The sequence below is a fragment of the Ahaetulla prasina genome, chromosome 2 (genome assembly GCF_028640845.1).
Source record: "Ahaetulla prasina isolate Xishuangbanna chromosome 2, ASM2864084v1, whole genome shotgun sequence".
NCBI lineage: Eukaryota > Metazoa > Chordata > Lepidosauria > Squamata > Colubridae > Ahaetulla > Ahaetulla prasina.
The window spans coordinates 232,950,603-232,977,578 of record NC_080540.1 but is presented as its reverse complement, the minus strand read 5'-3'; the positions used below and the strand labels follow the sequence as shown (position 1 = coordinate 232,977,578).

Sequence of the window (26,976 nt, the reverse complement as noted above, 5' to 3'; positions counted from 1 at the left end):
ATTTCATATTGAACATGACTTTTATATAAATCGCCTAGTACACATATAAAAATTGGACATGTTTATAAGAATACACTTATTAACTCTACTAGTAATCTTGGATTAAATTATGAGTATATACATTGAGTTATTAATTTAACATGATACCAGTGATCGGTGTTACAGGCTTGATCCAATATACATTGAATAATACATTATCACAGCACTTCATGTTATGATTTTGTTTGAAGTGTGCCAGAAATGGGGAAAACAATAAAGTTGAAATGAGTCTGTAATGTCAGCTATTCTTGGCCAAAAGTGATATCATTCCAGTATTATAAGTATTTATATATAAAGTAGGATAAAGGACTATCTTGGCTACCTCTCATGAACGGAATGTAGCTAGTTATTGTGGCTAAAGCTGATATACAATGAGTGAACTGATTCCATGAAATCAATTCATTCATTGCATATGGTGAATCTAATTGATGTTTCCTTTATTCAAAACAGTTTCTGGATATGCAATAAAAGATTGAAAGCATTTCCTTAATTCTGAATTTCCTGATTCTCTACAGATTCAGTTTCTTAATAAAATATTATGCATACTAGGGATTGGTCAGAAAGAAGAGCAATGATAAAACCTTGAATGAAATATTTCTCTTAATATTATGCTCAGAGTTATATATATAATGCCTAATTTTATGTTGCATTTATGTTTCAAGTCTCAATTAGGCACAGAGCTTATACAGTAGATTTGCTGCATGCTTCCCGGTGTGTTGAGCACTCTGTAAAATATTTCTTGCCATGAATCTTCAGAAGCAAATGCATAAAAACTGGTGATCCCATTGTAAATGTTCTGCTAATTTGGATACTAAATATTTAATTAAAAATTCAGCAAACTCAGCTTTTTAGCCTTCTATTCTAAGAGACTATTGATCTCTTAGAAGACTTACTGTCTTCTTAGAAACAAAGATTGTTGGTAGCAACTCTGTGTTCATTATCCACTTTTGATAATTAAATAAAAAAGTACAGTATATTTTTCAAGCTTCTTTTAGTTTAAGATGAATTAAGATGATTCAGTGTTGAATCCATTTACATTTAACTTGTAGTGGCTCCATGGATGAAAGTTTCAAACCAAGGGGGTGAGCTTAAAAGTGCCAGATATAATACTCTTTGATTAATAAAAATGCAACTAAATTATTACTAAATAAATTACTAAATAACTGATTTATTGAAAATCTTGAATTGTTCTTAAAAAACCATTCAAGCTTTGTTTTTGGAAAACATTGTTCTGAAAAACAGTATATACGATCTCAAGAATGAAGGTAAAATAGTAAAGGTGATATTTTACTTGTATTTTATTATTTCAAGAAATGACATGTTGAAGATAACCATGAAAAAATATTTTCATAAGAGTCCTCAGATAAATCTCTCTCTGCATAAATGATTCAAAAATAACAGCTGTGTTTAAACACTGCTGCCACCTGCACAATTTTAAAACATGCAAGATAAAATGCATATTTTTTGCACTTTGATTGATGAGTAGATTTTAATTAGTAAGCTAACCACTCTGAAGTTATAGTAGCTTCTATTTAAGATCCAATTTGTTTAATGATTTAATATGGAATGCCCCCAAAGAAAACATTTAATGTGCCTTTTCTTGTAACCTACTTGTGACTAAAAACCACATTTAATTTAAGGGAATTCCCTTTCCTGAATTGTTCTGTCATATTATATTTATATCTATTTAGACTCTCCAAAGTAATTTGCAGAAATATAGCATATAGCTCATTTGTCAGAAATTAGTTTTCTTTTGTGAAACAGCTAGGCAAAATATTTAGCTGTTAATTACCATAAGGTGTTATAGACATCTTAGTTTATAAGATTATAAAATGTTTATTCTCCAAAGCATCTGAAAGCAGGACAAGAAGCAATGAATGGAAACTAATCAAGGGAAGAAGCAACTTAGAACTAAGGAAAAAATTCCTGACAGAGAAAACAATTAATCAGTGGAACAACTTGCCTTTAGAAGTTTTGAATGCTTCAACACTGGAAGTTTATAAGAAGAGATTGGACAACTATTTGTCTGAAATGGTACAGGGTTTCCTGAGCAGGGAATTGGACTAGAAGATCTCCAAGGTCCCTCCCAAGTCTGTTATTCTGTTTAACTTCTTTATAGTGGGAAGGGAAATGTCTTGACTAAAGATAATGGCAGAAAATATTAGGGTATTAACACTTTTTTTTTAAAAAAAAGAAGTGAGTCGGAGTCTTACAATATACAAGATCTGTTAAAATCTAAGAATCACATCCTCAGTAACAAAAAAGGCCAGTTTCACTACATAATCTGATAGTTAATTTATTATATATTGTAATGTATCTTTAAATATTTTGGCGGGAAACAAGCACGTTGCTGATTGGTTGAAGCCGCCGGTTAGACTGTATATAAGGAGAGGTTTTTCCCCAGCCCGGTTGCTGGGTTCACCATATATTAAAGAGCTGTTGTCACTACCCTGGTCTCCAGCCTCGTTACTTCCCGAACTTAACACTGGCGACGAGGGTGGGATCTCGAGGCTAAGAGCACCAGGAACGAGCTGAACGCGCGAAAGAACCGAACCCAGCAAATTCAGGGCAGAAACGCAGCGATGGCCAGCTACACTCCGCCCGCACCGTTTGACCCATCCAGGGAGAAATGGGAACGACATGACCCGTTTGAGAGCTTCCTCGAGGCAAACGAACTGCAAGGAGTTCCAGACAACCGCAAAAGGGCATATTTCCTGAGCCACTGCGGTCCCGAGGTCATCGACATCGCGGAAGCCCTGGCAGAGCCAACGCCGGTACAATCGGTATCGTGGCAAACTCTGCAAAATCTATTGAAGAACCACTTCGCGCCAACACCGTCCAAATATGTACGGCGTTTTGAATTTGGAGGCGCAGACAGCAGAGGCGAATCCATCAGCGATTACATGGCCGCCCTGAGAAAAGCCTCAAAGGACTGTGGGTACCGAGACTTGGATGAGGAGCTGTTAGAGCAACTCATCCGTGGGGTCAGAGACATTCGTTTGCGGGCGGCTGCTATCAAAAAGCAATCTAACGCTGGCAAACGCTCTGGACGAAGCCAGAGCTCATGAGATGTCCACCCAAGCGGCGGAAACCCTACAAAAGCCACTCACGCCAACGGCGAGCGTGAAATCAACCCCGGTCCACAACGAAGAAATCCAGACCGAATCAGATGGCGAGGATGAGGAAGGAGTTTGCCTCACCGGCGAAGGGGAAAAGAAGACCGGGATGAATGCGGAAGTTGCGGAGGGCAACACCAGCGTCAACGATGCAAGTTCAAGGACGCTACATGTCGGCGGTGCGAGAAGAAGGGGCACCTGGCTCAAGTCTGTCGAGCACCCCAACCTTCCCGCCGAAAATTCAAACCAACCAATCAGAGCGCGGGATCGGCAAGGCGACCCGCGATTGGTCAAAACAAAAAGGGCGCGAATTCAAATCGAACGACCGTGATAATAGGCGTGCAGCAACCCGTGAGAAGAAAATCTTCACAAAACCGAAAATCGAAGGAGTGCCGTGCCGACTAGAAGTGGACACAGGGTCAGCGATCACAATCATGTCCTGGGACACTTTTGCAGCTTTGCCGAAAATCGCCAAAGCGCAAACTGCAAACACAGCGGCTAAGAGTTCACGACTACCAAGGGAATCGCATCCCTGTTCGAGGACCACCTCCGTCCGCGTCGATACGGACCACACAAGAAGACCCTGCCCATCACGATAGTCGAAGGGACCCTGCCAAGTTTGTTGGGACTAGACTGGTTCCGTGCATTGGGCATGGGAGTGACTGGCATCTACAGAAGTGACGTTAACCTAAAGACGCACTCATGAACGAATTGAAGATGTGTTCAAGGACTGCCTGGGCAAGTACAAGGGACCCCTATTTCCTTCAATTTAGACCCCAGGTAGCCCCATACGGTTAAAAGCAAGGAGGGTCCTTTGCCCTTAAACCCAAGATTGACAGGAGATAGACAAGCTCATCAGTCAGGGATACTGGTGCCAGTCGATCATGCAAAGTGGGAGACGCCAATCGTCACCCCAGTGAAACCAGATGGGTCAGTTAGAATCTGCGCTGATTACAAGGCAACGTTAAACAAAGCCTTGCAAAAGCGCTTACCGGTCCCGTGGTGCAACACTTGCTGCACTCGCTGGGGCAAGGGCACGTTTTGCCAAATTAGATTTGGCCCAAGCCTATCAACAACTGCCCGTGAGCGCCAACACAGCCAAGCCCAGACAATTGTGACTCACAGAGGTGCTTTCAAGTGTACCCGGTTACAGTTTGGGGTGAGTGTGGCACCTGGTCTATTTCAAAATTTAATGGAGCGACTTCTGCAAGGGCTCCCAGGGTAGTCCCTATTTGATGATGTATTGGTATCAGCGAAAATTTAGAAGAATTGGGGAGCGTTTGAGAAAAGTTCTGGGCATTTTCCGGTCAGCGGTCTAAAGGTTAAAGTGAACAAATGCCAAATAGGGGTAGAATCCGTAGAGTTCTTGGGCTACAGAATAGACAAGGAAGGAATCCACCCACTGAGAGCAAGGTCAAGGCAATAAGAAAGGCTCCAGCGCCCAAAAACAAAACAGAGCTACAGGCATTCCTGGGTCTAGTGAACTTTTACGGTCTTTTGAAAATAAGGCAACCGTTGCGAGCCGCTACATAAGTTACTGGGAAAGAATACTGCTTGGTCTTGGGGAAAGACGGAAGCTAGGGCTTTCGAAGCAGTAAAAAACCTACTCTCGAGCGATAGCTTACTGATTCAGTATCATAGCACAATGCCATTGGTATTAGTTTGCGATGCTTCCCCTTACGGGGTGGGGGCTGTGCTCAGCCACAGGCTTCCAAATGGCACAGAAGCCCCAATAGCCTTCTACTCCAGAACGATGTCCTCGACAGAGAGGAACTATAGTCAGTTAGATAAGGAGGCTCTAGCTATAGTGTCAGGGGTAAAAAAGTTTCACGAATATGTTTTTGGTAGAGACTTTGAAATTGTTACAGACCATAGACCATTGTTAGGGTTACTGGCTGGCGACCGCCCAACGCCTGTGGCACTTTCGCCCCGATTGACCCGATGGACTATCTTTTTGGCCGCCTACTCCTACAACCTGCGGCATCGACCAGGAAAAGAGTTGGGGCATGCGGACGCATTAAGCAGATGCCCACTACCAGGGGCAATCGAGGACCCCACTCCGGGGACGCCCATACTGTTAATTGATTCTCTGGACTCTGGCCCAGTCACGTCTAAGGAGGTGGCTCGGGCGTCATACCGGGACATTATTTTGAGAACTGTACTTGGTTGGGTACAAAGAGGGTGGCCCGCTGCGCCGGGCGAGCGTTTTAAAGAGTTTGTAAAGCGTGGGAACTTTCGGCTCAAAGGGGCTGCCTGCTATGGGGGGATCGAGTGGTGATCCCAGAGAAATTGAGGAAAAGGGTGTTGGATCTCCTCCACGAGGGGCACCCAGGGATCGTAAGGATGAAGGGTCTAGCGAGAAGCTATGTGTGGTGGCCCTTAATGGACTCAGAAATTGCTGAAAGGGTAGGGAAATGCCAGGCCTGCCAAGAGTCCAGACCGCTACCCCCAACGGCCCCCGTTCGAATGGGAGAGACCCCAAGGGCCCTGGTCAAGAATCCACATTGATTTTGCCGGCCCCTTCCACGGCCAAACCTTCCTGGTAGTAGTGGATGCCTACTCCAAATGGCTGGAAATCATTCTCATGAGATCCATGACAGCCGAGGCCGTGATCTCAGTCCTACGGCACCTATTTGTAACCCATGGGTTGCCCGACACACTAGTTTCCGATAACGGCCCGCAATTCACAGCAACCCAGTTTGAGGAGTACTTGGCAGAAGAGGGCATCCGACATGCCCTCTCGGCGCCTTTCCACCCTGCGACGAATGGCCTTGCAGAGCGTTTCGTCCGAAGCGCAAAAGAGGCATTGTCCAGAATCAAGCCAGGCGACTGGCAAACAAAAATCGATGTTTCCCTGGCCGTCCAACATAGAACCCCCTGTGTCACAACCGGCAGAAGCCCAGCAGAATTATTAATGGGCCGAAAGCTCAGGTGCCCCCTAGACCGTTTAAATCCAAACTATACACCGGAGGGTTACAAGGGAGGACTTGAAAAAACCAGAGGGATGGAAATAGGCGACCAAGTGTGGGCACACAACTATGGTGAAGGCCCAACCTGGGTAGCAGGACAAATCATAAACATAACAGGTCCAAAATCATACTTGGTGGAGTTAAAAGACGGCCGAGTATGGAGGCGCCACATAGACCAAATACGAAAACGCATAACCGAACAATCCGAATTAGACGAAACAGGCCCTGACTATACAATGTTTGAATCCACAGCTGACTCAAACCCGGGAAAATCGCAGGACTTATCTGAGTTCCCGGAGGTCCAGCGACGCCAACAGGTTCCATTAGAAAACAGCAGGGACGACTCTGCAAATAATCCAGGGCCGGATGGCCTAGAGGAGGAGCTGAGAGGAGCAAACAGCCCCTCCGGTCAGCTCAACCCACTCCCAGGGAATGAACTGCGCAGGTCCGAAAGAGTCAGGAGACGCCCAGCCTATTTGCGTGATTACGTTGAAAAATAATATGTAAATATCATGTAAATAGGGGTAAAGTGTTTTCTGGGAGGGAAGGAGTGTAATGTATCTTTAAATATTTTGGCGGGAAACAAGCACGTTGCTGATTGGTTGAAGCCGCCGGTTAGACTGTATATAAGGAGAGGTTTTTCCCCAGCCCGGTTGCTGGGTTCACCATATATTAAAGAGCTGTTGTCACTACCCTGGTCTCCAGCCTCGTTACTTCCCGAATTTAACATATATCATGTTATAAAACAGATTACAGTACAGCATAAAAACAAGTGCATGTTAAGTCTTTTGAAATATACCAGTTGTGGTCCGGGTATAAATATAATGAATTCTCTTACTTTTCAATAATGATTTTTTGTTGAGATGCAATTAAAGAAGAGGAAAAAGAGCGTTTTTTTTTGTTTTGTTTATTCACTAGATTTCTATCACTGGGCTCTCCCTTCAGTTAAGTGCCCAACAATCTTATGTTGTTTATTGGTAGAAGGACTGGCATATGAATCAATGAGTCTCCTTGGCTAACGATGGAATTTAAACTGGTTTTACCAATCTTAGTACAATGCCTTAAATTTCCAGTAACTGAATTTAATCCAGTATTCATAACATAAATAGTTAAAAGTTAGGGACACAATTTAATGGGAGTTTCTCTTGTGCAAGGTCTTGCAAAAAGGAATAAAACCTCTTGCTAATTTGAGTTTGCTCATGAGTTATTTCCAATGGGATGTGCCCTAGTCTTTCAGGTGCAATTCAGATTTTAGCTGTATAGTTGTAGCTAAACTGCAAAATCTGGATGACAATTAAATGTAAAGGTTCTCCTTGCACATATGTGCTAGTCGTTCCCGACTCTAGAGGGTGGTACTCATCTCTGTTTCAAAGCCAAAGAACCAGCGTTGTCCAAAGACATCTCCATGGTCATATGGCCAGCATGACTAAATGTCAAAGGTGCATGGAACATGTTACCTTCCCACCAAAGGTGGTCCCTATTTTTCTACTTGCATTCTTTACGTGCGTTCGAACTGCTAGGTTGGCAGAAGCTGGGACAAGTAACAGGAGCTCACCCCATTATACGACAGAAGGGATTTGAATCAGATGACAATTAGATGACAGTAAATAGAGTTTGCTGCTACATAGCAATTTTCAGGATTTTTGGAGCCCAGGTATGGTTGCCCTTCTAAACAGAAATTAAAAGGAAGGAAAAAAATTAATGCATTTGGGCAGGGCGGAAATACACAGAGATAAAGTGCACTATAGAATAATACCCTTATTATTACAGGAATATGTTCTTAGCCCAATAGTTTGAAATTCTACTCCTATTTAATAATGTTCAAATTAAATAAAATTAAATAAAAATACTTCTTAGCTGATAAAAATGTTATAGTATTTTGTTCTTATTTAGAAATGATTGTGCTTTCCAAGAGCTTAGATAACAATTTCTCAGAAAATTTCTGAATAGATTTCCTTCTCAATAGGTCTTACCGCCTGAAAGCCACGGTGTCATACTAAATGTAGCACTTTTTAATTTTATGGATAAATGTAGAAAATCAACTTCAGTCTTCCACTTGCTACAATTTGGATCTTTCTTGAAGAGAAAATCATTGAATGCCATCTAAGTTGTGAGAATCGTACATTATTGATTTACTCTAACGAAAGAGCTTGGATCTCTTTTTAAAATGCAGATTACTGACCTGGGAAGTCTAATGGCTTTACTGTAATGATCTAAATTATGCTAATTCATTCTTAGCCATGCCAACAGAATAGTTCTGTAAAAGGCAACAAGAACCTAATAATAGTCATTTTACTGACTATTGATAGTGGAATAATGACTCTTCTATAACATTTGATTGGTTTCCTTATCATAATATATAGCGCAAGCCATTTCTCAAATATAATCAAAGCATAGTTTTTATATTTGCTTTTATTTTTTGCAATCCATATGTTTTTCTAGAATGCAAAGAAATGAATTTGGGATCAAGAGTGCAAGAAAAAGTAGATGTGCTGGCATGTTTTTCACCAAATTAGTGGTATGCCATTGTTTCCCCTAACTTTCTTTTTTCTGCTGAACTAATTGAAAGAAAATGCATTTTGTTTTAATCTATTTGATGACCATTTTCACTGAATGAAAGAGGGTGTAAAATATTTCTCTATTATCTCAGTTCAATTTCTAATTCTTAAACTTCCATTATTTCCCCTTAATTATATACATATTATATATTGCCAGTTAATTCCTTAACAGTATGTCTTGTAGATTTTTTGAAGCAATTATTGGATTTTCTAGCATTAAACTAACATAGCCAGATAAACAGCATACAATTACTCTTTCCATAACGGACAACTTGTGTCAAATATACTCAAAAGAGGTTATACTTAGAAATAAGAAGAAAGTGAGCTTCCCTTAGATTTATTTCCTGACATATTAGTATGTATATTTGCAAACTTTGAGATTAATGAGGATGTCATTAAGAAGTGAATCAGAGGCACTTGATAATACATGTAGGGTTAGCTGACTGCCTCTTTTAACAGGAAGTAATGTTGAAGTGATGTTCCCCTGAGGCCTAGAATGAATACACATCTGTAATTAATGTAAGAAGTGACTGGATGTCACATTTACTTTTCTTTTGCAATGAAAGATCATTCATCTTGAAATATAAGAAGCCCTAACCTTCAAAACAAACAGTTCATACATAGTAGTTTAAGAAATCTGTTTCACAAAGCATATTTGAAGCAGATTACACTGATATGTAGAATCTTTCTGAGAATCTTTAATATTCAGGCTAGTAGAAAATTAAGCAGAAGAGCTAAATGAAATATCAATTCAATTTCATCTTTTTGTGGTCGAAGACCAATATAGAACAAAACAAAATTTAAGGCAGAGTTAAAAATACATTTATAAAACAATGTAATTAATATCTGCAGGATCCAATCTGGGTTGGTCATTGGAACCAGAGAATTTGTCTTCCAAGCTTTTGGACTAATGCTGGAGCCCCTTTTCAGTCTATATCTAAACACCCCAATCTACATGTAAAACGCTACATTCAATAGCCACCATACATCATATTTTTTGGAGTATAAGACACTCCAGAGTATAAGACGCACAGGTTTTGGGCAGGAAAGAAATAATAATTCTGCCTCTGCTACCAGCATCCATTGGTATTCATCTGGCTAGCATTCTTGCAGCAAATAGCAAAGAGCCTTGTCAGCTTCAGCACGTTATTGCAGCCTGATTTAGCATGAACAGCTAATTGGCAGTTGGATCAGCCTCCCGGAATACCACCAATCAGCTGTTCCAGACTGCAGGAATTGCTACAGCACATCACCACCAATTGTTGCCTCCACACATCACGTTTTTGGCCAGTTCCAGGTGTCAGGGATCAGCGGCAGCAGCAGTGGCGATCCCCACTGCCTAGAACCGGCCAAAAAATGCCATGCACAGATGCCAAAAATGGAGCATGCGGAGGCCGAAAATGGCCGAAGGGTGGGGTCTGGTGGGTGGGTGGGGCTTCAGTAACATTCAGTGTATAAGACACACTGCAATTTTTCACCCACTTTTAGGGGGGTGGAGTGCGTCTTATACTCCAAAAGGTACAGTAAATGTCGTGTCCCACTCCTCCGCTGACGGCCGGGTCAGGGAAATCCGAATCAGGCTTGCCTCTGCAGCTCTGCCCAAAGTCCTAGCAAAGTCCTCAGAGCAGGCAGGAGACCAGTAAGTGACTTCAGCAAGATAAGTTCGACTTTGCCTGACTCAGAGACTGCCAGAAAGCAGATCCTTTATATAGGCCATGGGGTGTGGCTCCATGACTCAGCACTCATTAAGGCCTGCCCCTCCCTTCCTTCTGTTGCCTCCGCCTATCCAATCTTTTGATGCGAGGGTCACTCCAATCAGCTGTTGTTGGAAGTAAATTTTCCTCAGGCTCACATGCTGTGGAGGAGGGGGAAGGGTCTAGCTGCTCCGTTTGCCTGGGCATGGAGCCAGGGCTGGGGCCGCGGGATGCTCCCTCCTCTGCAGCCTGCTTGGGCATGGAGCCAGGGCTGGGACCGGGAGGTGCCCCCTCCTCTGCAGCTTGTCTGGGCATGGAGCCAGAACTGGGGCCGGGAGGCATACATTCCTCCGTGTTCGGGAGCAGATAAGCAGACCCCGGCTGCAGTGAGAGCGGACAAGACACAACAGTAAATGCCACACACAGAACAGTCCAGAACACACAGAGAAGTTCCCTGAAGATGGGCTCCAGCATCCTGAGTCCAAAACCTCAGAAGACAAAGGTTCTGGTCTGGTGACTGACCCAGATTGGATCCTGCAACATTATCCTGGGACAGGTATATTTGCCCTCATTCATAATGAACATCTATATGTGAGGTACAGCCTATATTAAATAATAATGTAAATCCTAAAATTATATGAAATATGATAATATCTAAAATTATGATAATATCTAAAATTACAACAAACTAAAACTTAATATCAAGAAGGAAGAATATCTAAAATTTGAATGAATTATACTTACATAGAATCCATCGCAGGATATTGGCCCATCAAAGTTTGACGAATCTTCTGTGCTGCTGCACAAAATCTAGCTAGATATGCTGTAATAAGGGGTACTTGGTCTATGAGCAGCATCTGGGCATAAGATGAATCTGGATAACCAGAATGTCTACTAATGAGAGGCACCATAAATTGCAAAACATTCTTATAATGCTTTATTAGGCTTATACTATTTGTCTCCTTTACTGGTCTTTAGATTGGTCTTTATTGATAAGCATCACAGTCCTTACCTCATATATCCTAGAGTACAATGTATGTCTTCTATTCCATTTATTCATGTTTCTAGAGAAGCATCACTATCATCCATCATACATTCAGACTGCAACAATTACATTCAGTGCCCGCCCCAGTTACAATTTTTATACATGCCTAAAATATAAATGGTTATATTTTCTTTATGTTGCAGAAATTCAAACATTCCTTTTCTATTTGATTTCATGCTCTTTACTATGTAATGGATTGAAAATAATCTTCATTTTACTTTAGATTATATACTACAGAACAACCCTTGGAGAAAAAATTAAGAAGTCATCTGAAAGAAAGATAAATGATGCTATAAGGGCTGTCCTGCCCCCCTACAGCATCATATTAGTTGATATTACATATTATATCAGTATCAGTCCATAAAATATAGTGATCCGAGAACCAGGATTCTAAATAAAGGCTATACATTGCTTTTAAATTGGTTTTAATTAAACCAACAGTCAATTCTGCCATAATACAATATTATCAGTTCCCTGATCAAGGTACTGAGCATGCAGCATGGTGACAAGATAAGTTGCTCTGTCTTGCTCCATATGTTTGTTGTTTCAAATTTTCCATACTTTTAATTGGTTCCCTGAAGAATAAGATTTACAAGCATATGGTATGGAAAAATGCTGACTTGTATTTGTTATCATATATTTTAATATGCTGGTGGCACAGATCACTTAATTTTAAATGTGATTATGAACTTACTTAAGTGTAGACAACAGTGTGTTTTAAAAATGCTAACAGTCTGCAATGAACTAAAATTCACCCCAGTTCTTTTTAAAACGTTTAATGGAAAAGCAAAGCAGCCACGTTTTTAGGGGTTTTGACATAAGGGTTTTGCTGAAAGAATTATGCTAGTAACTATTTTAAAGACACATCCAGAGGTGGTATTCAGCAGGTTCTGACCAGTTCTGGAGAACCGGTAGAGGAAATTTTGAGTAGTTCGGAGAACTGGTAAATACCACCTCTGACTGGCCCACCCCCATCTATTCTCTGCCTCCCAGCTGATCAGGAGGAAATGGGGATTTTGCAGTAACCTTCCCCTGGAGTGGGAGGGAATGGAGATTTTACAGTATACTTCCCTGCCACTCTCACCAAGCCATGCCATGCCCACCAAGCCATGCCCAGAACCGGTAGTAAATTTTTTTGAATCCCACTACTGGACACATCTATGGTTAGTTGCAACTGCAGAAGAAAATTTAAAGTCTTGGGACCTTAGGTGAGGCCAATAGTGTCCATATCAGTATTAAAAATATTTTAATATTTCAAAGCAGAAAACAACGGAAGACTGAAATAAATCTCTAGCAATATGGTTACATTCATATTGCTATGAATGTATCATATTTTATTTTTATTTATTTATTTATTTTGTTGAGTACATAAATATATATATAAGTATAAGCATGAATTGAATACATAAAATGAGTATAATTAAAGGGAACATTAGGAAAGGGACGGTAGGAATGCTGGTGCTCTTATGCACGCCCCTTACAGACCTCTTAGGTGAGGTCAACAATAGACAGTCTTAGGTTAAAGTTTTGGGGATTTTGGGATGAGACCTTAGAGTCTGGTAGTGCATTCCAGGCATTAACAACTCTGTTACTGAAGTCATATTTTCTGCGATCGAGTTTGGAGCAGTTCACTTTAAGTTTATATCTATTGTGTGCTTGTGTATTGTTGTGGTTGAAGCTGAAGTAGTCTTCGACAGGAAGGACATTGTAGCAGATGATTTTATGAGTTATGCTCAGGTCATGCCGAAGGCAGCATAGTTCTAAATTTTCTAAATCCAGAATTTCAAGTCTGGTGGCATAAGGTATTTTGTTGCAAGCAGAGGAGTGGAGGACTCTTCTTGAAAAATATTTCTATATGTGCTCAATTGTAATAATGTCCGATATGCAGTGTGGGTTCCAGACAGATGAGCTGTATTTGAGAATTGGTCTAGCAAATGTTTTATATGCTCTGGTTAGTAGTGTAATCTTACCGGAGAAGAAGCTACGCAGGATTAGGTTTACAACCCTTAATGCCTTTTTGGCGATGTCGTTACAGTGGGTTCTGGCACTTAGATCATTTGATATGAGTACTCCAAGGTCCTTGACAGAGTGAGGGTCGTCTACGAGGTTGTATCTGCTCAGCTTGTATTTGGTGTTCTGATTTTTTTTGCCAATGTGTAAGACAGAGCATTTGTTGATGATTTGGAGTTGCCAATTTTTTGACCATTTCAACACAAAGTCAAGATCTTTTTTGAAGGGTAGTGTTAAATAGTTTAGTGTTAAATAGTTTAACATCATCGGGGAGAGAACACAGTTACTTATAATATGATCACAAAGGTTTCCATATGAATTTATCATATTTAGATTCAGAGCCTTTCAGAGGCTTCAATGATTGTTGGAAAGGTTATGAATAAAGTTAATAACATTTTTGTAGAAGAATGGCCACTGAGTTATGTGCTTGATTTCTTAGGAAAAAATTGTAGTGCTTTTTAAAGTTGACATGTGTGTGTATAATGTTGTGAAAGGTTCTACTGACTGACATCTAGGCCAGTGATGGCTAACCTTTTCCAGACTGAGTTCCCAAAGCGCGTGCATGCATATGTGCATGTGCAGACACATGCCCAAAACAAAAAAATGCAATGTGTGCATGGGCCCCGCACATGCACCCCACCTTGTGTATGCACACGTGCTCCCTGCACAAACACACACACACACACCCTACACATGCGTGACAGAGACCCAAAGACAAGCTGGTCAGAAGGGGTGTGTATGCAGGCACGGTGTAGCTGAACTGGGGCGACAGCTCATGTGCCCACAGATAGGGTGCTGCAGGCCAACAATGGCATGTGTGCCATAGGTTCGCCATCACGGATCTAGGCTATTTCAACTTTCATTATGATCCTCTTGCTCAAAACCTGACCATAGAGTTCTAAAATACCACATATTACTTCCTCATTTTTGTATTCCACTTTTTATCTATTAATTATCAATTTTAGAGTAGATCTTTCCTATTTCATCATCAGCCCATTTTTAAGACAAAATGTGTAGTTGTGTTACTGTCTTGCTGTGGTTTCATGATGTTCATTTCATGCTCTCCAGTGGTAATGCTGACTGGAATTTTTCCAGTTAATTTCAAGAATATTTATTTTAACTATCCTTATTAACTTAGAACCTTCTTATTTTTTAAAAAGAAGGAACAACTTTTTTTTAATGAAATAGAATGAAACTGGGAGGGATTTAGGCTACCAAATCCAATTCTTGCTCAAAGCAGGAATCCAGAATAAAATATCCCTGACAGCTATTTGTCTAGTCTCTGATTACGTCTACTGCAGGACAATTGAACAAATCCTACTGTAATTGTTTTTACAATCAAACCTCTGTTCCTATTGGGAAGTTTTTCCTGACATTCAGTTGGGATCTGTCTTCCTGCAACTTCAGTAATAAAGACATTATCCAATGCCTTATTCTCTGTAGAAAAAAAAGACATGTTTTTGACTTGTGTGATCAATTGCACTTTATTTCCTTCTGGTCACTTTTCTGCAAGATTTTGCATAATTTTTCAGTTTCTCTTCGTACGGCTTAGTTAAGATCTTCTTACTGTTTCCTGTGGCTGCTCTATTACATCCTATTTTTATTCAGAATTTCAATCCCTAGTGCAACTGAGCATAGTAGTCATTGAATTGGGATGAGCAAACAGTTTTGGGCTAAGCACTACATTCACTTTCATGTACCATTTTTAGAGATGAGTTTTAGAAAAAGAGGTTGGGGGAAAGGTGGCAGAATTTAGATTTAGAGCCAAAATGGAGATTAAAATTTAATAATCAAAATTCTCTTCTGACAGATGCTTCTAACTGTTTGCTTCTAACTGTTTCAACTCCTACCCTCAAAACGACGCTATAGAGCACTGCACACCAGAACAACTAGACACAAGAACAGTTTTTTCCCAAAGGCCATCACTCTGCTAAACAAATAATTCCCTCAACACTGTCAGACTATTTACTGAATCTGCACTACTATTAATCGTTTCATAGTTCCCATCACCAATCTCTTTCCACTTATGACTGTATGACTACAACTTGTTGCTGGCAATCCTTATGATTTATATTGATATATTGATCATCAATTGTGTTGTAAATGTTGTACCTTGATGAACGTATCTTTTCTTTTATGTACACTGAGAGCATATGCACCAAGACAAATTCCTTGTGTGTCCAATCAAATTTGGCCAATAAAATTCTATTCTATTCTATTCTAAAAGGTCCAGCAGAACAATGAGATAGGACAGTGGATTCTGATACATGATTTTCCTGTCCATTGGCCAACATTTATTGTTCTAAAATAGATATTAAATTGCTATGAACTGGTTACATATCGAATTCCTAAGATGTAAATTGTCCTTTAATTATTAATATCTCTGCTTAATATTTCAGGGAGAAGGCCCAGTTAATTCAGGGATTGTTTGTTGATTTTAATAATCAAGCATCCTGTGCCACTTGCTTGCCATGCCGGTTTTGTTGCTCTAAGTCTTCAAAGCAGTCGTTTTTGTTTAAGCCAAAATGCATTAACAAATAAAACACCAAAGAGCCAGTTACCAATAAAATTTGGTTCAGCTCCAATGACTTGATGTACACCAGGCCAGCACAATCCATAGAGGGGAAAGGGTCACACTGCTACATTAAAATATTTACTGGCCACAAAAGAAGAGTTGGCATGCCAATCAATTGTTCAGAGCGGGTAGTGGAGAGGCAACAGCAATGTTGCTGGCAGTGTTGGTGTTGGTGAGAACTAGAAACACTGGAGTTGCTTTGCAGCATGTCTTGAGGTAGTTGTGAAAGCCTAGACAATGGCGGCAGATTCTTTGCAATGGTGACATTTAGCAGCAGTGGACTGATTGCGTTTTCAAAAAGAAATATTACAGGCTGCACAAAACTGCTTGACGCGCGTTTTGTAGGTCTGCTTTAGAAGAATGTGTAGATAACCTGAAGGAGTACAGTTAAAGCAAGGAAAGGAGGAGGTGTGAGAAAGAGAACAGTCCTTACTTGGTGTAAGAAGAGCCTACTTGGCCTATCTCTAAAAGCTGACACTTGGTGATTGCTTCCATTATGAGAATGTTTTATCTTCAGTTGGCAACTCTTCCAAGTTTTAGAAGGTGGTACTAGTGTGGAATGCAACATCTCACTAACTAACCGAGGAAGGCTGGAAGAAAATATTCAGCCAGTCCACTGTTACCTATGTAAATTGATTACTTTTCTTGCTGTCTTCTATAGAATCAATCATGTCTTACAGTTCTACATACAACTGAAAACTACACCAAGACAAGAAATAAAAAAAAATGTGTGTAGGTACATATACCAACAACAATTTAGTAAATAGCTTAAAGTGGGTGAGGCTGTCTCACTGTGAGAGTATGATCCCTGAGGGACTTGCCAAAAGTCACATTTCTTTTTGACCCTTCTCTTTTGCATTTTGCTCATTCAGTATACCCAGGGGTGGTTTTCAAAATATTTTACTACCGGTTCTGTGGATGTGGCTTGGTGGGCGTGTCATGGCTTGGTGGGCGTGGCAGGGAAAGGATACTGTAAAATCTCCATTCCCTCTCCAATCCAGGGGAAGGTTATTGCAAAATCCCCATTTCCTCCCAATCAGCTGGGACTTGGGAGGCAGAGAATAGATGGCCAGTCTGAATTTTTACTACTGGTTCTCCAGAACTGGTCAGAAACTGCTGAAATCCACCTCTGAGTATACCCCATTCACCCGATGGCAACTTGTTTATTTCAGGCTTGTTCAGTAACAGATCAAGACCGAGCCATTCAGCAGCTCCCTTTAAAGAGGAGCTGTCTGACAGCTCAGCCATTTGGCTCCCTTACATTTCCCTCCAAATCAAGGGAGCCAATCAATTTAAACTTCTGGTCCTCCCACTATTCAGATGGACCAGAGGGAAACCTTAGCTTCAGGCTTCCCTCCTCATTTCCATATTTAACAGGAACAATTTGAGATAAGCCAGATCAGGAAACAGACATTGCAAGAAATACTAGGACTCTATAGATATAGGCTACAAGCTTGTAAATCTGAAATAATTACTCCTTCCCTTCCACTTATATCAAAGAAAGACAAGATAGAACAACAAACAATTTTTTTCCTCACACTTCCCTGTTTCCATAGGCTAATTTTTTTTTTACTAACAATCTCCACATATTTTTTCCAATCTTTGAATTCTTCTATTCTTCTCCTTGCTTTTACACAGCTATTTCTCCCCAGGCATCCAATGCTTGACTGCAGCTGGAAATGTACAGCAAGGGAGGAGCCCTGAGGAACTATCACTTTTAAGATTTTCCCAGAACCTTGATCTGACTACTTTCCATTTCCAGAACATAATATGTACTGTTTCTATTGTATGCACTTTTATGTAAGTGCATGCAACTCTGTTATTTTTGAAAGGCATTGTAAATTTCTTATAATATTTGCTGTTGGACACAGGCAGGCAGGCAGCGGGCACGCTGAGTTGGGAAACAAGATAGAATGGAAATTATAGGGAGCACAATTTTAGAGGAGGAAGAAAAATACAAACTGGACAAATAGAGTTTTTGTTCCATGTTCCATGTTCCATGTTGAATCTCGTTGACATGGTATTACTACTAGCTGCTGAAAAGAGAATTGAGTGGGGTGTGTTAAAAGAAAATATGCACGCATTACAGAAACTTGTTTTGATTACTTGGTTTATGAAAGATTTATAAAGTAACTGCAGCAATGTCTCTGTTTTATAATCAGATAAAGATAAATAACAGTCTGGGTTTTTGTGTGTGTAAGTATAAAGACTGAAAATACTCTTTGCTATAAAAAAGTCACTTTCACTTTTTTTTGTTTAGATCTTAATAAAACTCGTACCTTTATATGAGTAAATATTCACTTTGCATTCATTTGGGTATGTATTCCATTTATCTCATGGCAGACACTAAGGCATTTCAGTATGAACTAGGTATGAGCAATGGGAGGGTTCTAGGAGATATTTTATTCCTTTATTTGTTTAATAAATTAGTATATTCCCCCAACTCACATAGAGGTGACTCCAGATGGTTTAAGAAGTTATGCTCCTTAGTTGAAGTTGCTGAAAAACAAAGTATCCTACAAGGATTAATTATTTTTTATTTTTGAAAACTTGAACTAATTTCACCATTCTAGAAATCTGAGAATGTAAATACTAATGTGAAGAATTTCAGAATAGATGAGATAAGAGCAGTGCTAAATCTTTTAAGCCAACGTAATTTTGCATCCTCTGTATGGCTAACAATGGAAGAACTAGTTCTTGCTTTATATAAGTGTACAGAGATGGTGGATTGCCTTGCTATCATATTTTGTGTAATTTATTGGCAAATGTTATAAAGAATTATTAGACATTGGTATATTTTGGCAATAGATATACTTAATATCTCTGGAAGAAACTATTAACCAGACATGCTGATAGTGTGCAGAAATAAGTACTGTGTAATCAATTTATTACAGCATTTCTATTATTCTCATCACATTTTATTTTGCTTTGTTAAATCAAAGAATAATTACACTTAATTTTTAAAATGATATTGTTTGATGTCTCATCAACACTTGTCTTTGATCACTTTTAACAATTGCATTATTTGACAAACATATTTTGATCATGTACTTGAACAGCCTGATTTCTAATATTACTTTTTTTTTCATAGAGAATGAGATATTGATAATTATTTTTTATATCTTTACAAAGGTATGCATGAATCTGCAAATGAAATCTGGGCAGACAGATTTCTTTCTCATCTTGTTTTACAGAGAATTTAAAATAGTTAGGAATGGATGTGCTTTTTTTTTTAAACACACATTACAGTAGTTCTTTCAACATCTCCACTATGTCTTGCACCATTAATCGTTATATTTAATGTTTTCTTCTGAATCTGTTTAGTTTGCTTCAAGGCAAACTTTCTCCATCTGTTGTAATGTTTTATGATTTGGCCTGTCCACAAGGACTTCTTCTTAGCTTAATTCATTTAAATCACATATTTACCAAGTAACATTAATTTATGGGTGTGGGTATAATCAGACGGAGTAGTATCTCGCAATAGTAAGTACCTAGGCATATTTAAAATCAGGAGCAGCACTTATTTTTCTCTCACTCCACATCCAGAAGAAGTTATTGAAGAGTTTGATAATGAATAAAAATATAAATAATTTAAGAAATAGAAAGCATTGGAATAAAGGCTATGGTAATTAAACAAAATTCTGGACATGGAATATTAAAAAGCATTTATCCCAAAATAAGGAATATTGGAAAGAAATAAGAAATTCAGATAACAAAAATTAAAATACCTGGTATATTCCTGTGTTCCAGCCAACCAGTCAGGATTAATGTTTCATATATTTATTGACCATCCCTTATAGAACTGACCATATTTTGTGCCCACTGTACATTCTCAATTTGTACTGATCTACTTTATTTTATGTGGGTAGTTGACCCCTGATCCTCATCTCACCAATAGCTAGATATTTAACAAAGCATGGCAGCCTGTGCATGGGGATACAGTGGTACCTTGGTACTTAACTGCTTCGAAACTCATAATTTGGTACTCAATGCATTTTGAGATTAAAATTTTGTCCTGGTGCTCATTGTTTGTTGATTCTCAATGCACAAGCTAAAACCTGTCAGTGTCGGCTGCCTTGTGACTCACCATATTATTCCTTATGGTAAAATGTGTTTGGTACCCATCGGTTTTGGTATTCATCGCACCTCCCAGAACCAGTTAATAATGAGTAACAAGGTACCACTATAATAAGAAATTACAGTCTGTTTAGAACTAGAAACAGACATGACAAGTCCCTGACATAAAAAAGAAGAGAGAGGATATTAGGAATGGCTTAGATTATTTTTGCTTGATCTGTGCTGCTCTGTGATTGTAATAAAGATTTTTTTGCTTGTTCACATTGATAAAACTATGGTTTCTCTAACATTTGAGCTGGGCTTCCACCTTTGTTATATTATTTCTAGTCTCATATGTACCAAGCATCAAGGATGGCCTGCTACTATCCAATAAATGGGTGGGCTTTTTTGCTGTTTCAAGATATAACATATGCCTGCATTCCTTAACCACTTAAAAATTGATTTTTGTTTTAGAGTCGCAATAAACATTTGGATAAAGTACATGTAGTCCTTGGAAAGAAATCCTGTGATTTGGATTCACTTATTTCTGCTTTAGCTTATGCTTACTATCTTGAAAAGGTAAATATTTTTATGTCATTATGTTTCAATCATTGTAACTCCATTATCATATAAATATTAATCACTTATATCATAGCAAAAGTGATTTAATGACCGTGAACCATTGCAAGGCTTTAATTTCTGATGTTTGTCTAATAACTATAGCACAATTTTCCAAAAATATTTTACATATATAAATCTAGAATTCTATTCTGGGATCTAACTAGCCTATATAGTTTTCCTTATAAACTGTTTTTATACTTTAAATATTTGTTGCATGGAGATTTGTTTTGCTTACCTACACATATCTACTAAGTAGAGCTGCATAATTTTTGGTGGATGCAAGCAAATTTTCTCTCACTACTCCTTTCATTAACTATATAACTGAAAAGAGATTTGCTCTGTCAAAACAGATCTTCCAGACTGGCATAGTATCTCTTTTGGACTTTTGGGTGTGGCCCATAGATATATCTATGAACCAGGCCACTAGGGTTTGTCCAATAAATCATGTTTACAATAAACCATAAGTTACCATGATATGTCTATTCTGTGCATTTAAAGTAAAATAGTATCTGGTGATGTATTTATTGTTGGAGAAAAAAATCTTCAGTTACTTTAGATTGATACGATTTTATCAGAAAATGAACACCAGGTACTTTAATATTCATATATCATAATAAATCTATACTGTTTTTATTCATGAAGATGCTTCCATAATATCTATTCCATGTCATCTGTTCTGGGCTGGAAAAAAATGTCACCTATAAAGTTGCAGTGAAAAATTTCCTAAGGAATCAAACCAGGAGCGAAATGCTCCTGGTTCAGACCGGCTCGTACATTCCGGTAGCAATGGCAGTTGCTGGTTTGAAGGACCGGTAGCAAAAATCCCTGGCCCTGTCCCCCCCCATCTCTGCTGAGCCACAATATCAGCAGAGGGTTGTTGTTTTTTACTTTTAAAAGCAGGTTTTTCTTCAGCTGAAAACATGCCTTTAAAAGTAAAAAAAAGCCTTTGAGGATCCCGCCCCTCAGCTGAGATTTTAAAGGCTTCTCTGGAGATCTCACCTGAGTTCTTCATCAGCAGAACCTTAAAAAACATGTTTTCTACAAGTAAGAGTAGAGATTCTAAGGCACTTACCTGATTACTGATCGAACGCATGGCTTTTTTCCCAGCCCGAAAGCAGTTTCACTTTCAGCACCAGACAGAATCAATTGCTTAGCTAATCTATTTCCTCAGTGAGCTACTAATGCTGGCTGGCTTTGCTGGCTGAGGAACTCTGGGAATTGAAGTCCCCTGATTTAAAAATATAAATAAAATAATAAAATAAAATATTTGTGCAGCTTTCTGAGATTTGGTATGTTTCTGTAGTGTTTCACTCTAACTACACAAACACACACAATCTCACAAAGCTGTATGTGGCATTTTGTGTGTGTGTGTGTGTGTGTGTGTCAGTTGTGTTGTGTTTTGTCTGTGTAAAGTGTGAAAGTTGGTTTTTGAGCTTTTTATGGCTGTGTGAAGTGTGAAGGGCAGCTGCTTTTACATTGTGAGTCAGTTGTGTTGTGTGTGTGTAGAGTGTGAAAGTTGGTTTTTGGTACCTCTTATTATTTTTTATACTTTGTTTATTATTTTATTATTATTTATTGTTATTGGCCACCCCACCCAGTCATCTGACCACCAAGCCACACCCACCAACTAAGCCATGCCCACAGAACCGGTAGGGAAAATTTTTAGATTTCACCCCTGAATCAAACTTTTTTTTATAGAAGTGCAAACTTGATCCAGGGTGTAGTGTCAATTCATAATGAAATTGTTATCCTCACTATTGGAGTGCTTTCTAATTTCCAGGAATTCTCTTGATGTAGGTCAGTCCATCTAACATCGTATGCTTGCCAGTACTGAATATATCAAGAAGAGAAATCTGCTACCACCCAGAAACTAGATTTATTTTGGAGGAACTGAATATCCCAGAGTCTCTCCACATCTTCCGTGATGAAATCAATTTATATCAACTGAACAGCGAAGGGAAATTGCTTCTTACGCTAGTGAACAGCAGTACATTGACAAGGTATCATCTTGAATTCCTTATTCATCATTATTATTGCTAGCAAACCTGCTTGAACAGATTCATGTACATCTCAAAGGTACTTTTTCAAACAACCTGGATGTATCACTTAGATGACAGAGAATCTCCATAGACAGATTCACGTATAGCTACTTCTAGAAATCCTCTTTCCTGGTAGTTTACCTTATTCTTGGATAAATTACTGGTTACTTTATTTTGAAGCTTTTGCATCATACAATGACACTGATATTCATAAAGTTTTATAGTATTAAAAGGATAATGAAATGTTAGGGAACACAACACTCACAACAATCATTTACTACATACATTTAGGCTATTCGTATTTGGAGTTGAACATAATTTACTCAAGCCTTATTCACTTATCTCTATCTGTAGAGTCCTGCCTCTGTTTAAGGAATATATTAAAATATATCTTTAAGTGAGGCGTGACATTTCAGTTAGAATTAGGTGTGTAAGCTATGTTAAATGCCAGGTTCATAAAAATGAGTAGTAAGACTGAGATTAACTGTAGAAGCAGAGTTCAATATTTTTCTTTCCTACTGTAGGTTTTTTAAAAAAAACAACTTATCTGAACCTGGAATCCCCTCCAGGTTTTACTCAGTTTTCACACAAAAAGTATACTAATTTGTAACAGAATATTCTTTGCATGATTGATGTAGACAGGATTTTGCCTCATCTTCCACACTATTCCCTCCCAATTTTTCCATGGCTGGAAGAGAAGAGAGGGACAGACTATCCATCCTGTCTTTTCTCTACTATCTCAGTTCTGAAATTCATTCTTTCAAATTTGTACTACTAGAAAAGGGGAGAACTGCTTCTAGAAGGGGACAGGAATTTCATCACAAGAAACTCTTGTGCTACAGTTATTTTATATACGGGTAATGAATATATGTTCTTCAAGTGCTGCAAACTAAAACTCCCAACAATCCCATCCAAATGACAGGTGGTGAAAAATGTTGGAAGTTGTAGTTCATCAACTTGGTGGAAAAAATAGGACTGGAGTAATCTTGGAAAATTTTGGAAACTCTTACCTCTCCAAATCAACATGCTAGTGTAAATATATTCTTGGAGTACTGAAGAGAGAGTGTGTGTGAGTGAAATTTCTTGTGAAACACATACTATGTTGTAATGTCTTTACAGCTCCTAGTTGCAAGATGTATTTATGTGCCATCATTAGCATTCAGGGGTTGATTCTGTGCAAAGCAGAAATTCAAAACACCCTTCAAAAATGTTCCCCTTCTCAGCAATGTCGCATAGCTTATAATTGTTATAGTCTTAACAGAGCTGCTTTTCATCAGTGTAAAGGTTCCTCAACAGAAAAACAGATGTTATCCAAAAAGAGTCTTGTATGCTTAAGTCATTCCTATCACAACTTGGCTGGGGAATATTGTTAGCGCATACAATATCATGAAGATGGAAGCAGCCAAATAAATTTATGGTGTTCTTTCCATGCTGTTGGCTACTATTGGTTTCATATGCCCAAGGGATAATATAAAGGAATTATTAACATATCACAGTAGATTCATTTCTTATTTCTAAAAGCAATATTACTTAACTACTGTATATTTAGATTAAATTTCCACTTCATAAAAAGTGTCCACAAAAGAGATTGAAAACAAGATGGAGCAAAGACATCAGTAAGTATTGAGGCCCAACTGGCAAAGGAAAGCTCAAGACTTTATGATTTAGAAGCACACAGAAGATGCCTTCATCCTGCAGTGGACAGACAATGGCTAGAATGATGATGATGATGTTAAATCCAATGTTATATTAAGAGCCAGTTTGTATGGTGGTTAAAATACCAGACTAGAAACTGGAAAACTCTGAGTTCTACACAAACGAAATACACAAATGAAATAATGAGCAACTTTTAACATTTTTCTTTTATAGCGAAGATAAAAATTTAGAATCCGCTGTTGTCAAAGTCATCATCCCCAAAGAGCAGAATGAGTTGTTAGAATCTGCTTCCTGTCTTGTAGCAAAAGAACTTCTCCGAAAGGCACCAGAGTTAATCACTCAGCAACTGGCTCATCTTCTCAGAGGTGAGAGGTTGGTCTTTATATTAAACACTGAAAAGTTTAATGGAGTATTTCTGCATCCACTCATGCAGTGAGACTGTGATCCATTCTTTGGTTAACAATCCTTTTAAAAACCACAGGAAGCTGCAAGAGACAAGCAGAATGAGAACAGTTTGTTACATATTATGCAGAATATTATAAGTAGGTATGGCTGGAATGTTTGTTGTATTGTTAGATACCAGTGTTATGTGAAGGCAGCCGCATGAAAGAACCAAAGTATATCTCATATACCCCTATTTTTTATATATGTGGGATTAAGGAAATAATGCCATAAGTAATGTCCTAAATGTAGATTGTCCTAAACCTACGACTGCAGTCGGAACCAGAATTTCCATTGGTAAGCAAGGCAGTTGTTAAGTGCCCAATTTTATGATCTTTTTTGCTGTGGTTGTTAAGCAAATCACTGCAGTTGTTAAGTGAATCATACCATCATTAAGTAAATCCAGTTGCCCCCATTGAGCTTGCTTGATGGAAGCTGGCTGGGAAAGTCAAAAGTGATGATCACATAACTCATAAATACATGCCAGTTGCCAAGTGCCTGGATTTTTGAACGCATGACCATGGAGATGCTGCAGTGATTGTAAGTGTAAGTGTAAGATTCAGTGCTCTTGTAACAAATGAGTTGTTAGTCAAGAACTATACCCACGATGCCTTGGAATAGATATATTGTCTAAATTTGTCTGCCATTCCATTTTGGCAACCTGTGGTGATGCACCATTATACTTCAATTAACCATTGGATTGTTTTCGTTATGTTAGCTTTCTCCTTTTATGGATTAAATAATCAAAGCATTTTTTGAAGGTTAAAATAACCAAAGTTAAGGAGTTTGGTGAAACCATTCCAATTTTGGAAGGATGATGTAAACTGTTGCCCATTCTATTCTTCCCACCCAAGATTACAAATTAAACATTTCCTCCATGCTACTTATGATATTATTGTCTATGAATAGTGTTCTCAATTCAGATAGAATAGGAGGGGGATATTAGCGTGGTAATGATGTATGTGTCCAACAGACATACAGATTACATAAGTGGAAAAAAATAAATCAGTACACGAGGAAGATAATGTTTGGCCATTTCTGTAACAAGTAAAATAATAATTAGTTTTAGAAGCATAGAGAAGATTAAGTAAATACTTAGCAAATGAAGGCTAATATAACATGTTCCAGGATACTGTTGCAGGATCCTATCTGAGTCAGTCACGAGATCAGAGGTTTAGTCTTCTGAACTTTTGGGACTCATTTTAGAGCCCATCTTCAGGGAATTTCTCTGTAACACAGAGGTCTTCAAACTTGGCATAGCTGGCTGGAGAATTCTGGGAGTTGAAGTCCACAAGTCTTAAAGCTGCCAAGTTTGAAAACCTCTGCAGAATGTGTGTTTTGGGCTATTCTATTTATGTATTCTATCTAATTGTGTGTGGGGTTTTTTTAATTTGAAAAACTTAGCTTTTAAAAAAGAAGTGTGAGAAGAACATTACTGAAAAACAAACACAGAAGGACTAAGAATATAGTCATAATATTTGCCATAATTTTACCAGCCCTGCAAGATGCTTTTTCTGTAGAAAATTAGAGACACAGAAGGTAAAAAGGAAGCCAAGCAGGGGTGAAATCCAGGAGGTTCTGACAGGTTCTGGAGAACCGGTAGCAGAAATTTTGAGTAGTTTGGAGAACTGGCAAATACCACCTCTGTCTGGCCCCAGAGTGGGGTGGGAATGGAGATTTTGCAATATTCTTCCCCCAGGAGTGGGGAGGGAATGGGGATTTTGCAATATCCTTCCCCTGCTACGCCCACCAAGCCACACCATACCCAGCCAGCCACGCCCGCAGTAAAAAAAAATTGGATTTCACCACTGGAGCCAAGGAATTGTTTAACTCTGGAAACTTTGCCTTCATTTTGAAAATAATTTGTACAGGAGTTGCTAAATTTGATTTGTTACAGAGAATAGCATAATTACATTCACTGTAGATTACTATTGGGCTAAATCATTTTAAGAAATTGAACCAGCTGTGGCAGGGAAGAAGAGCAGTACTGAAGCTGCAGCAGATACAGGAAGTCATGTAATTAAATGAATGAACAGACCTAGGAAAAATGGACATTCTTCCTCTGCCTGCACAATTTGTCTTCACAAAAACAAATATATGAATCAGTATGATTCAGAAAAATAAGCGCAGAGATGGGGCTTGCCTGCCATTAACACA

The 26,976-nt window shown here is 38.8% G+C and overlaps 1 protein-coding gene across 4 annotated transcripts in view; it reads left to right on the top strand.

Moving 5' to 3' along the window:
• PRUNE2 (prune homolog 2 with BCH domain) overlaps window positions 1-26,976 on the top strand; it is a 124,494-nt gene that overhangs the window by 17,627 nt on the left and 79,891 nt on the right. For all 4 annotated transcript variants that reach the window (XM_058166501.1, XM_058166500.1, XM_058166499.1 and 1 more), the window contains exons 2-4: window positions 20,537-20,641; window positions 22,481-22,683; window positions 24,592-24,743. In XM_058166501.1, coding sequence (XP_058022484.1) covers window positions 20,537-20,641; window positions 22,481-22,683; window positions 24,592-24,743 — 460 coding nt within the window. The remainder of the gene's footprint in view (window positions 1-20,536; window positions 20,642-22,480; window positions 22,684-24,591; window positions 24,744-26,976) is intronic.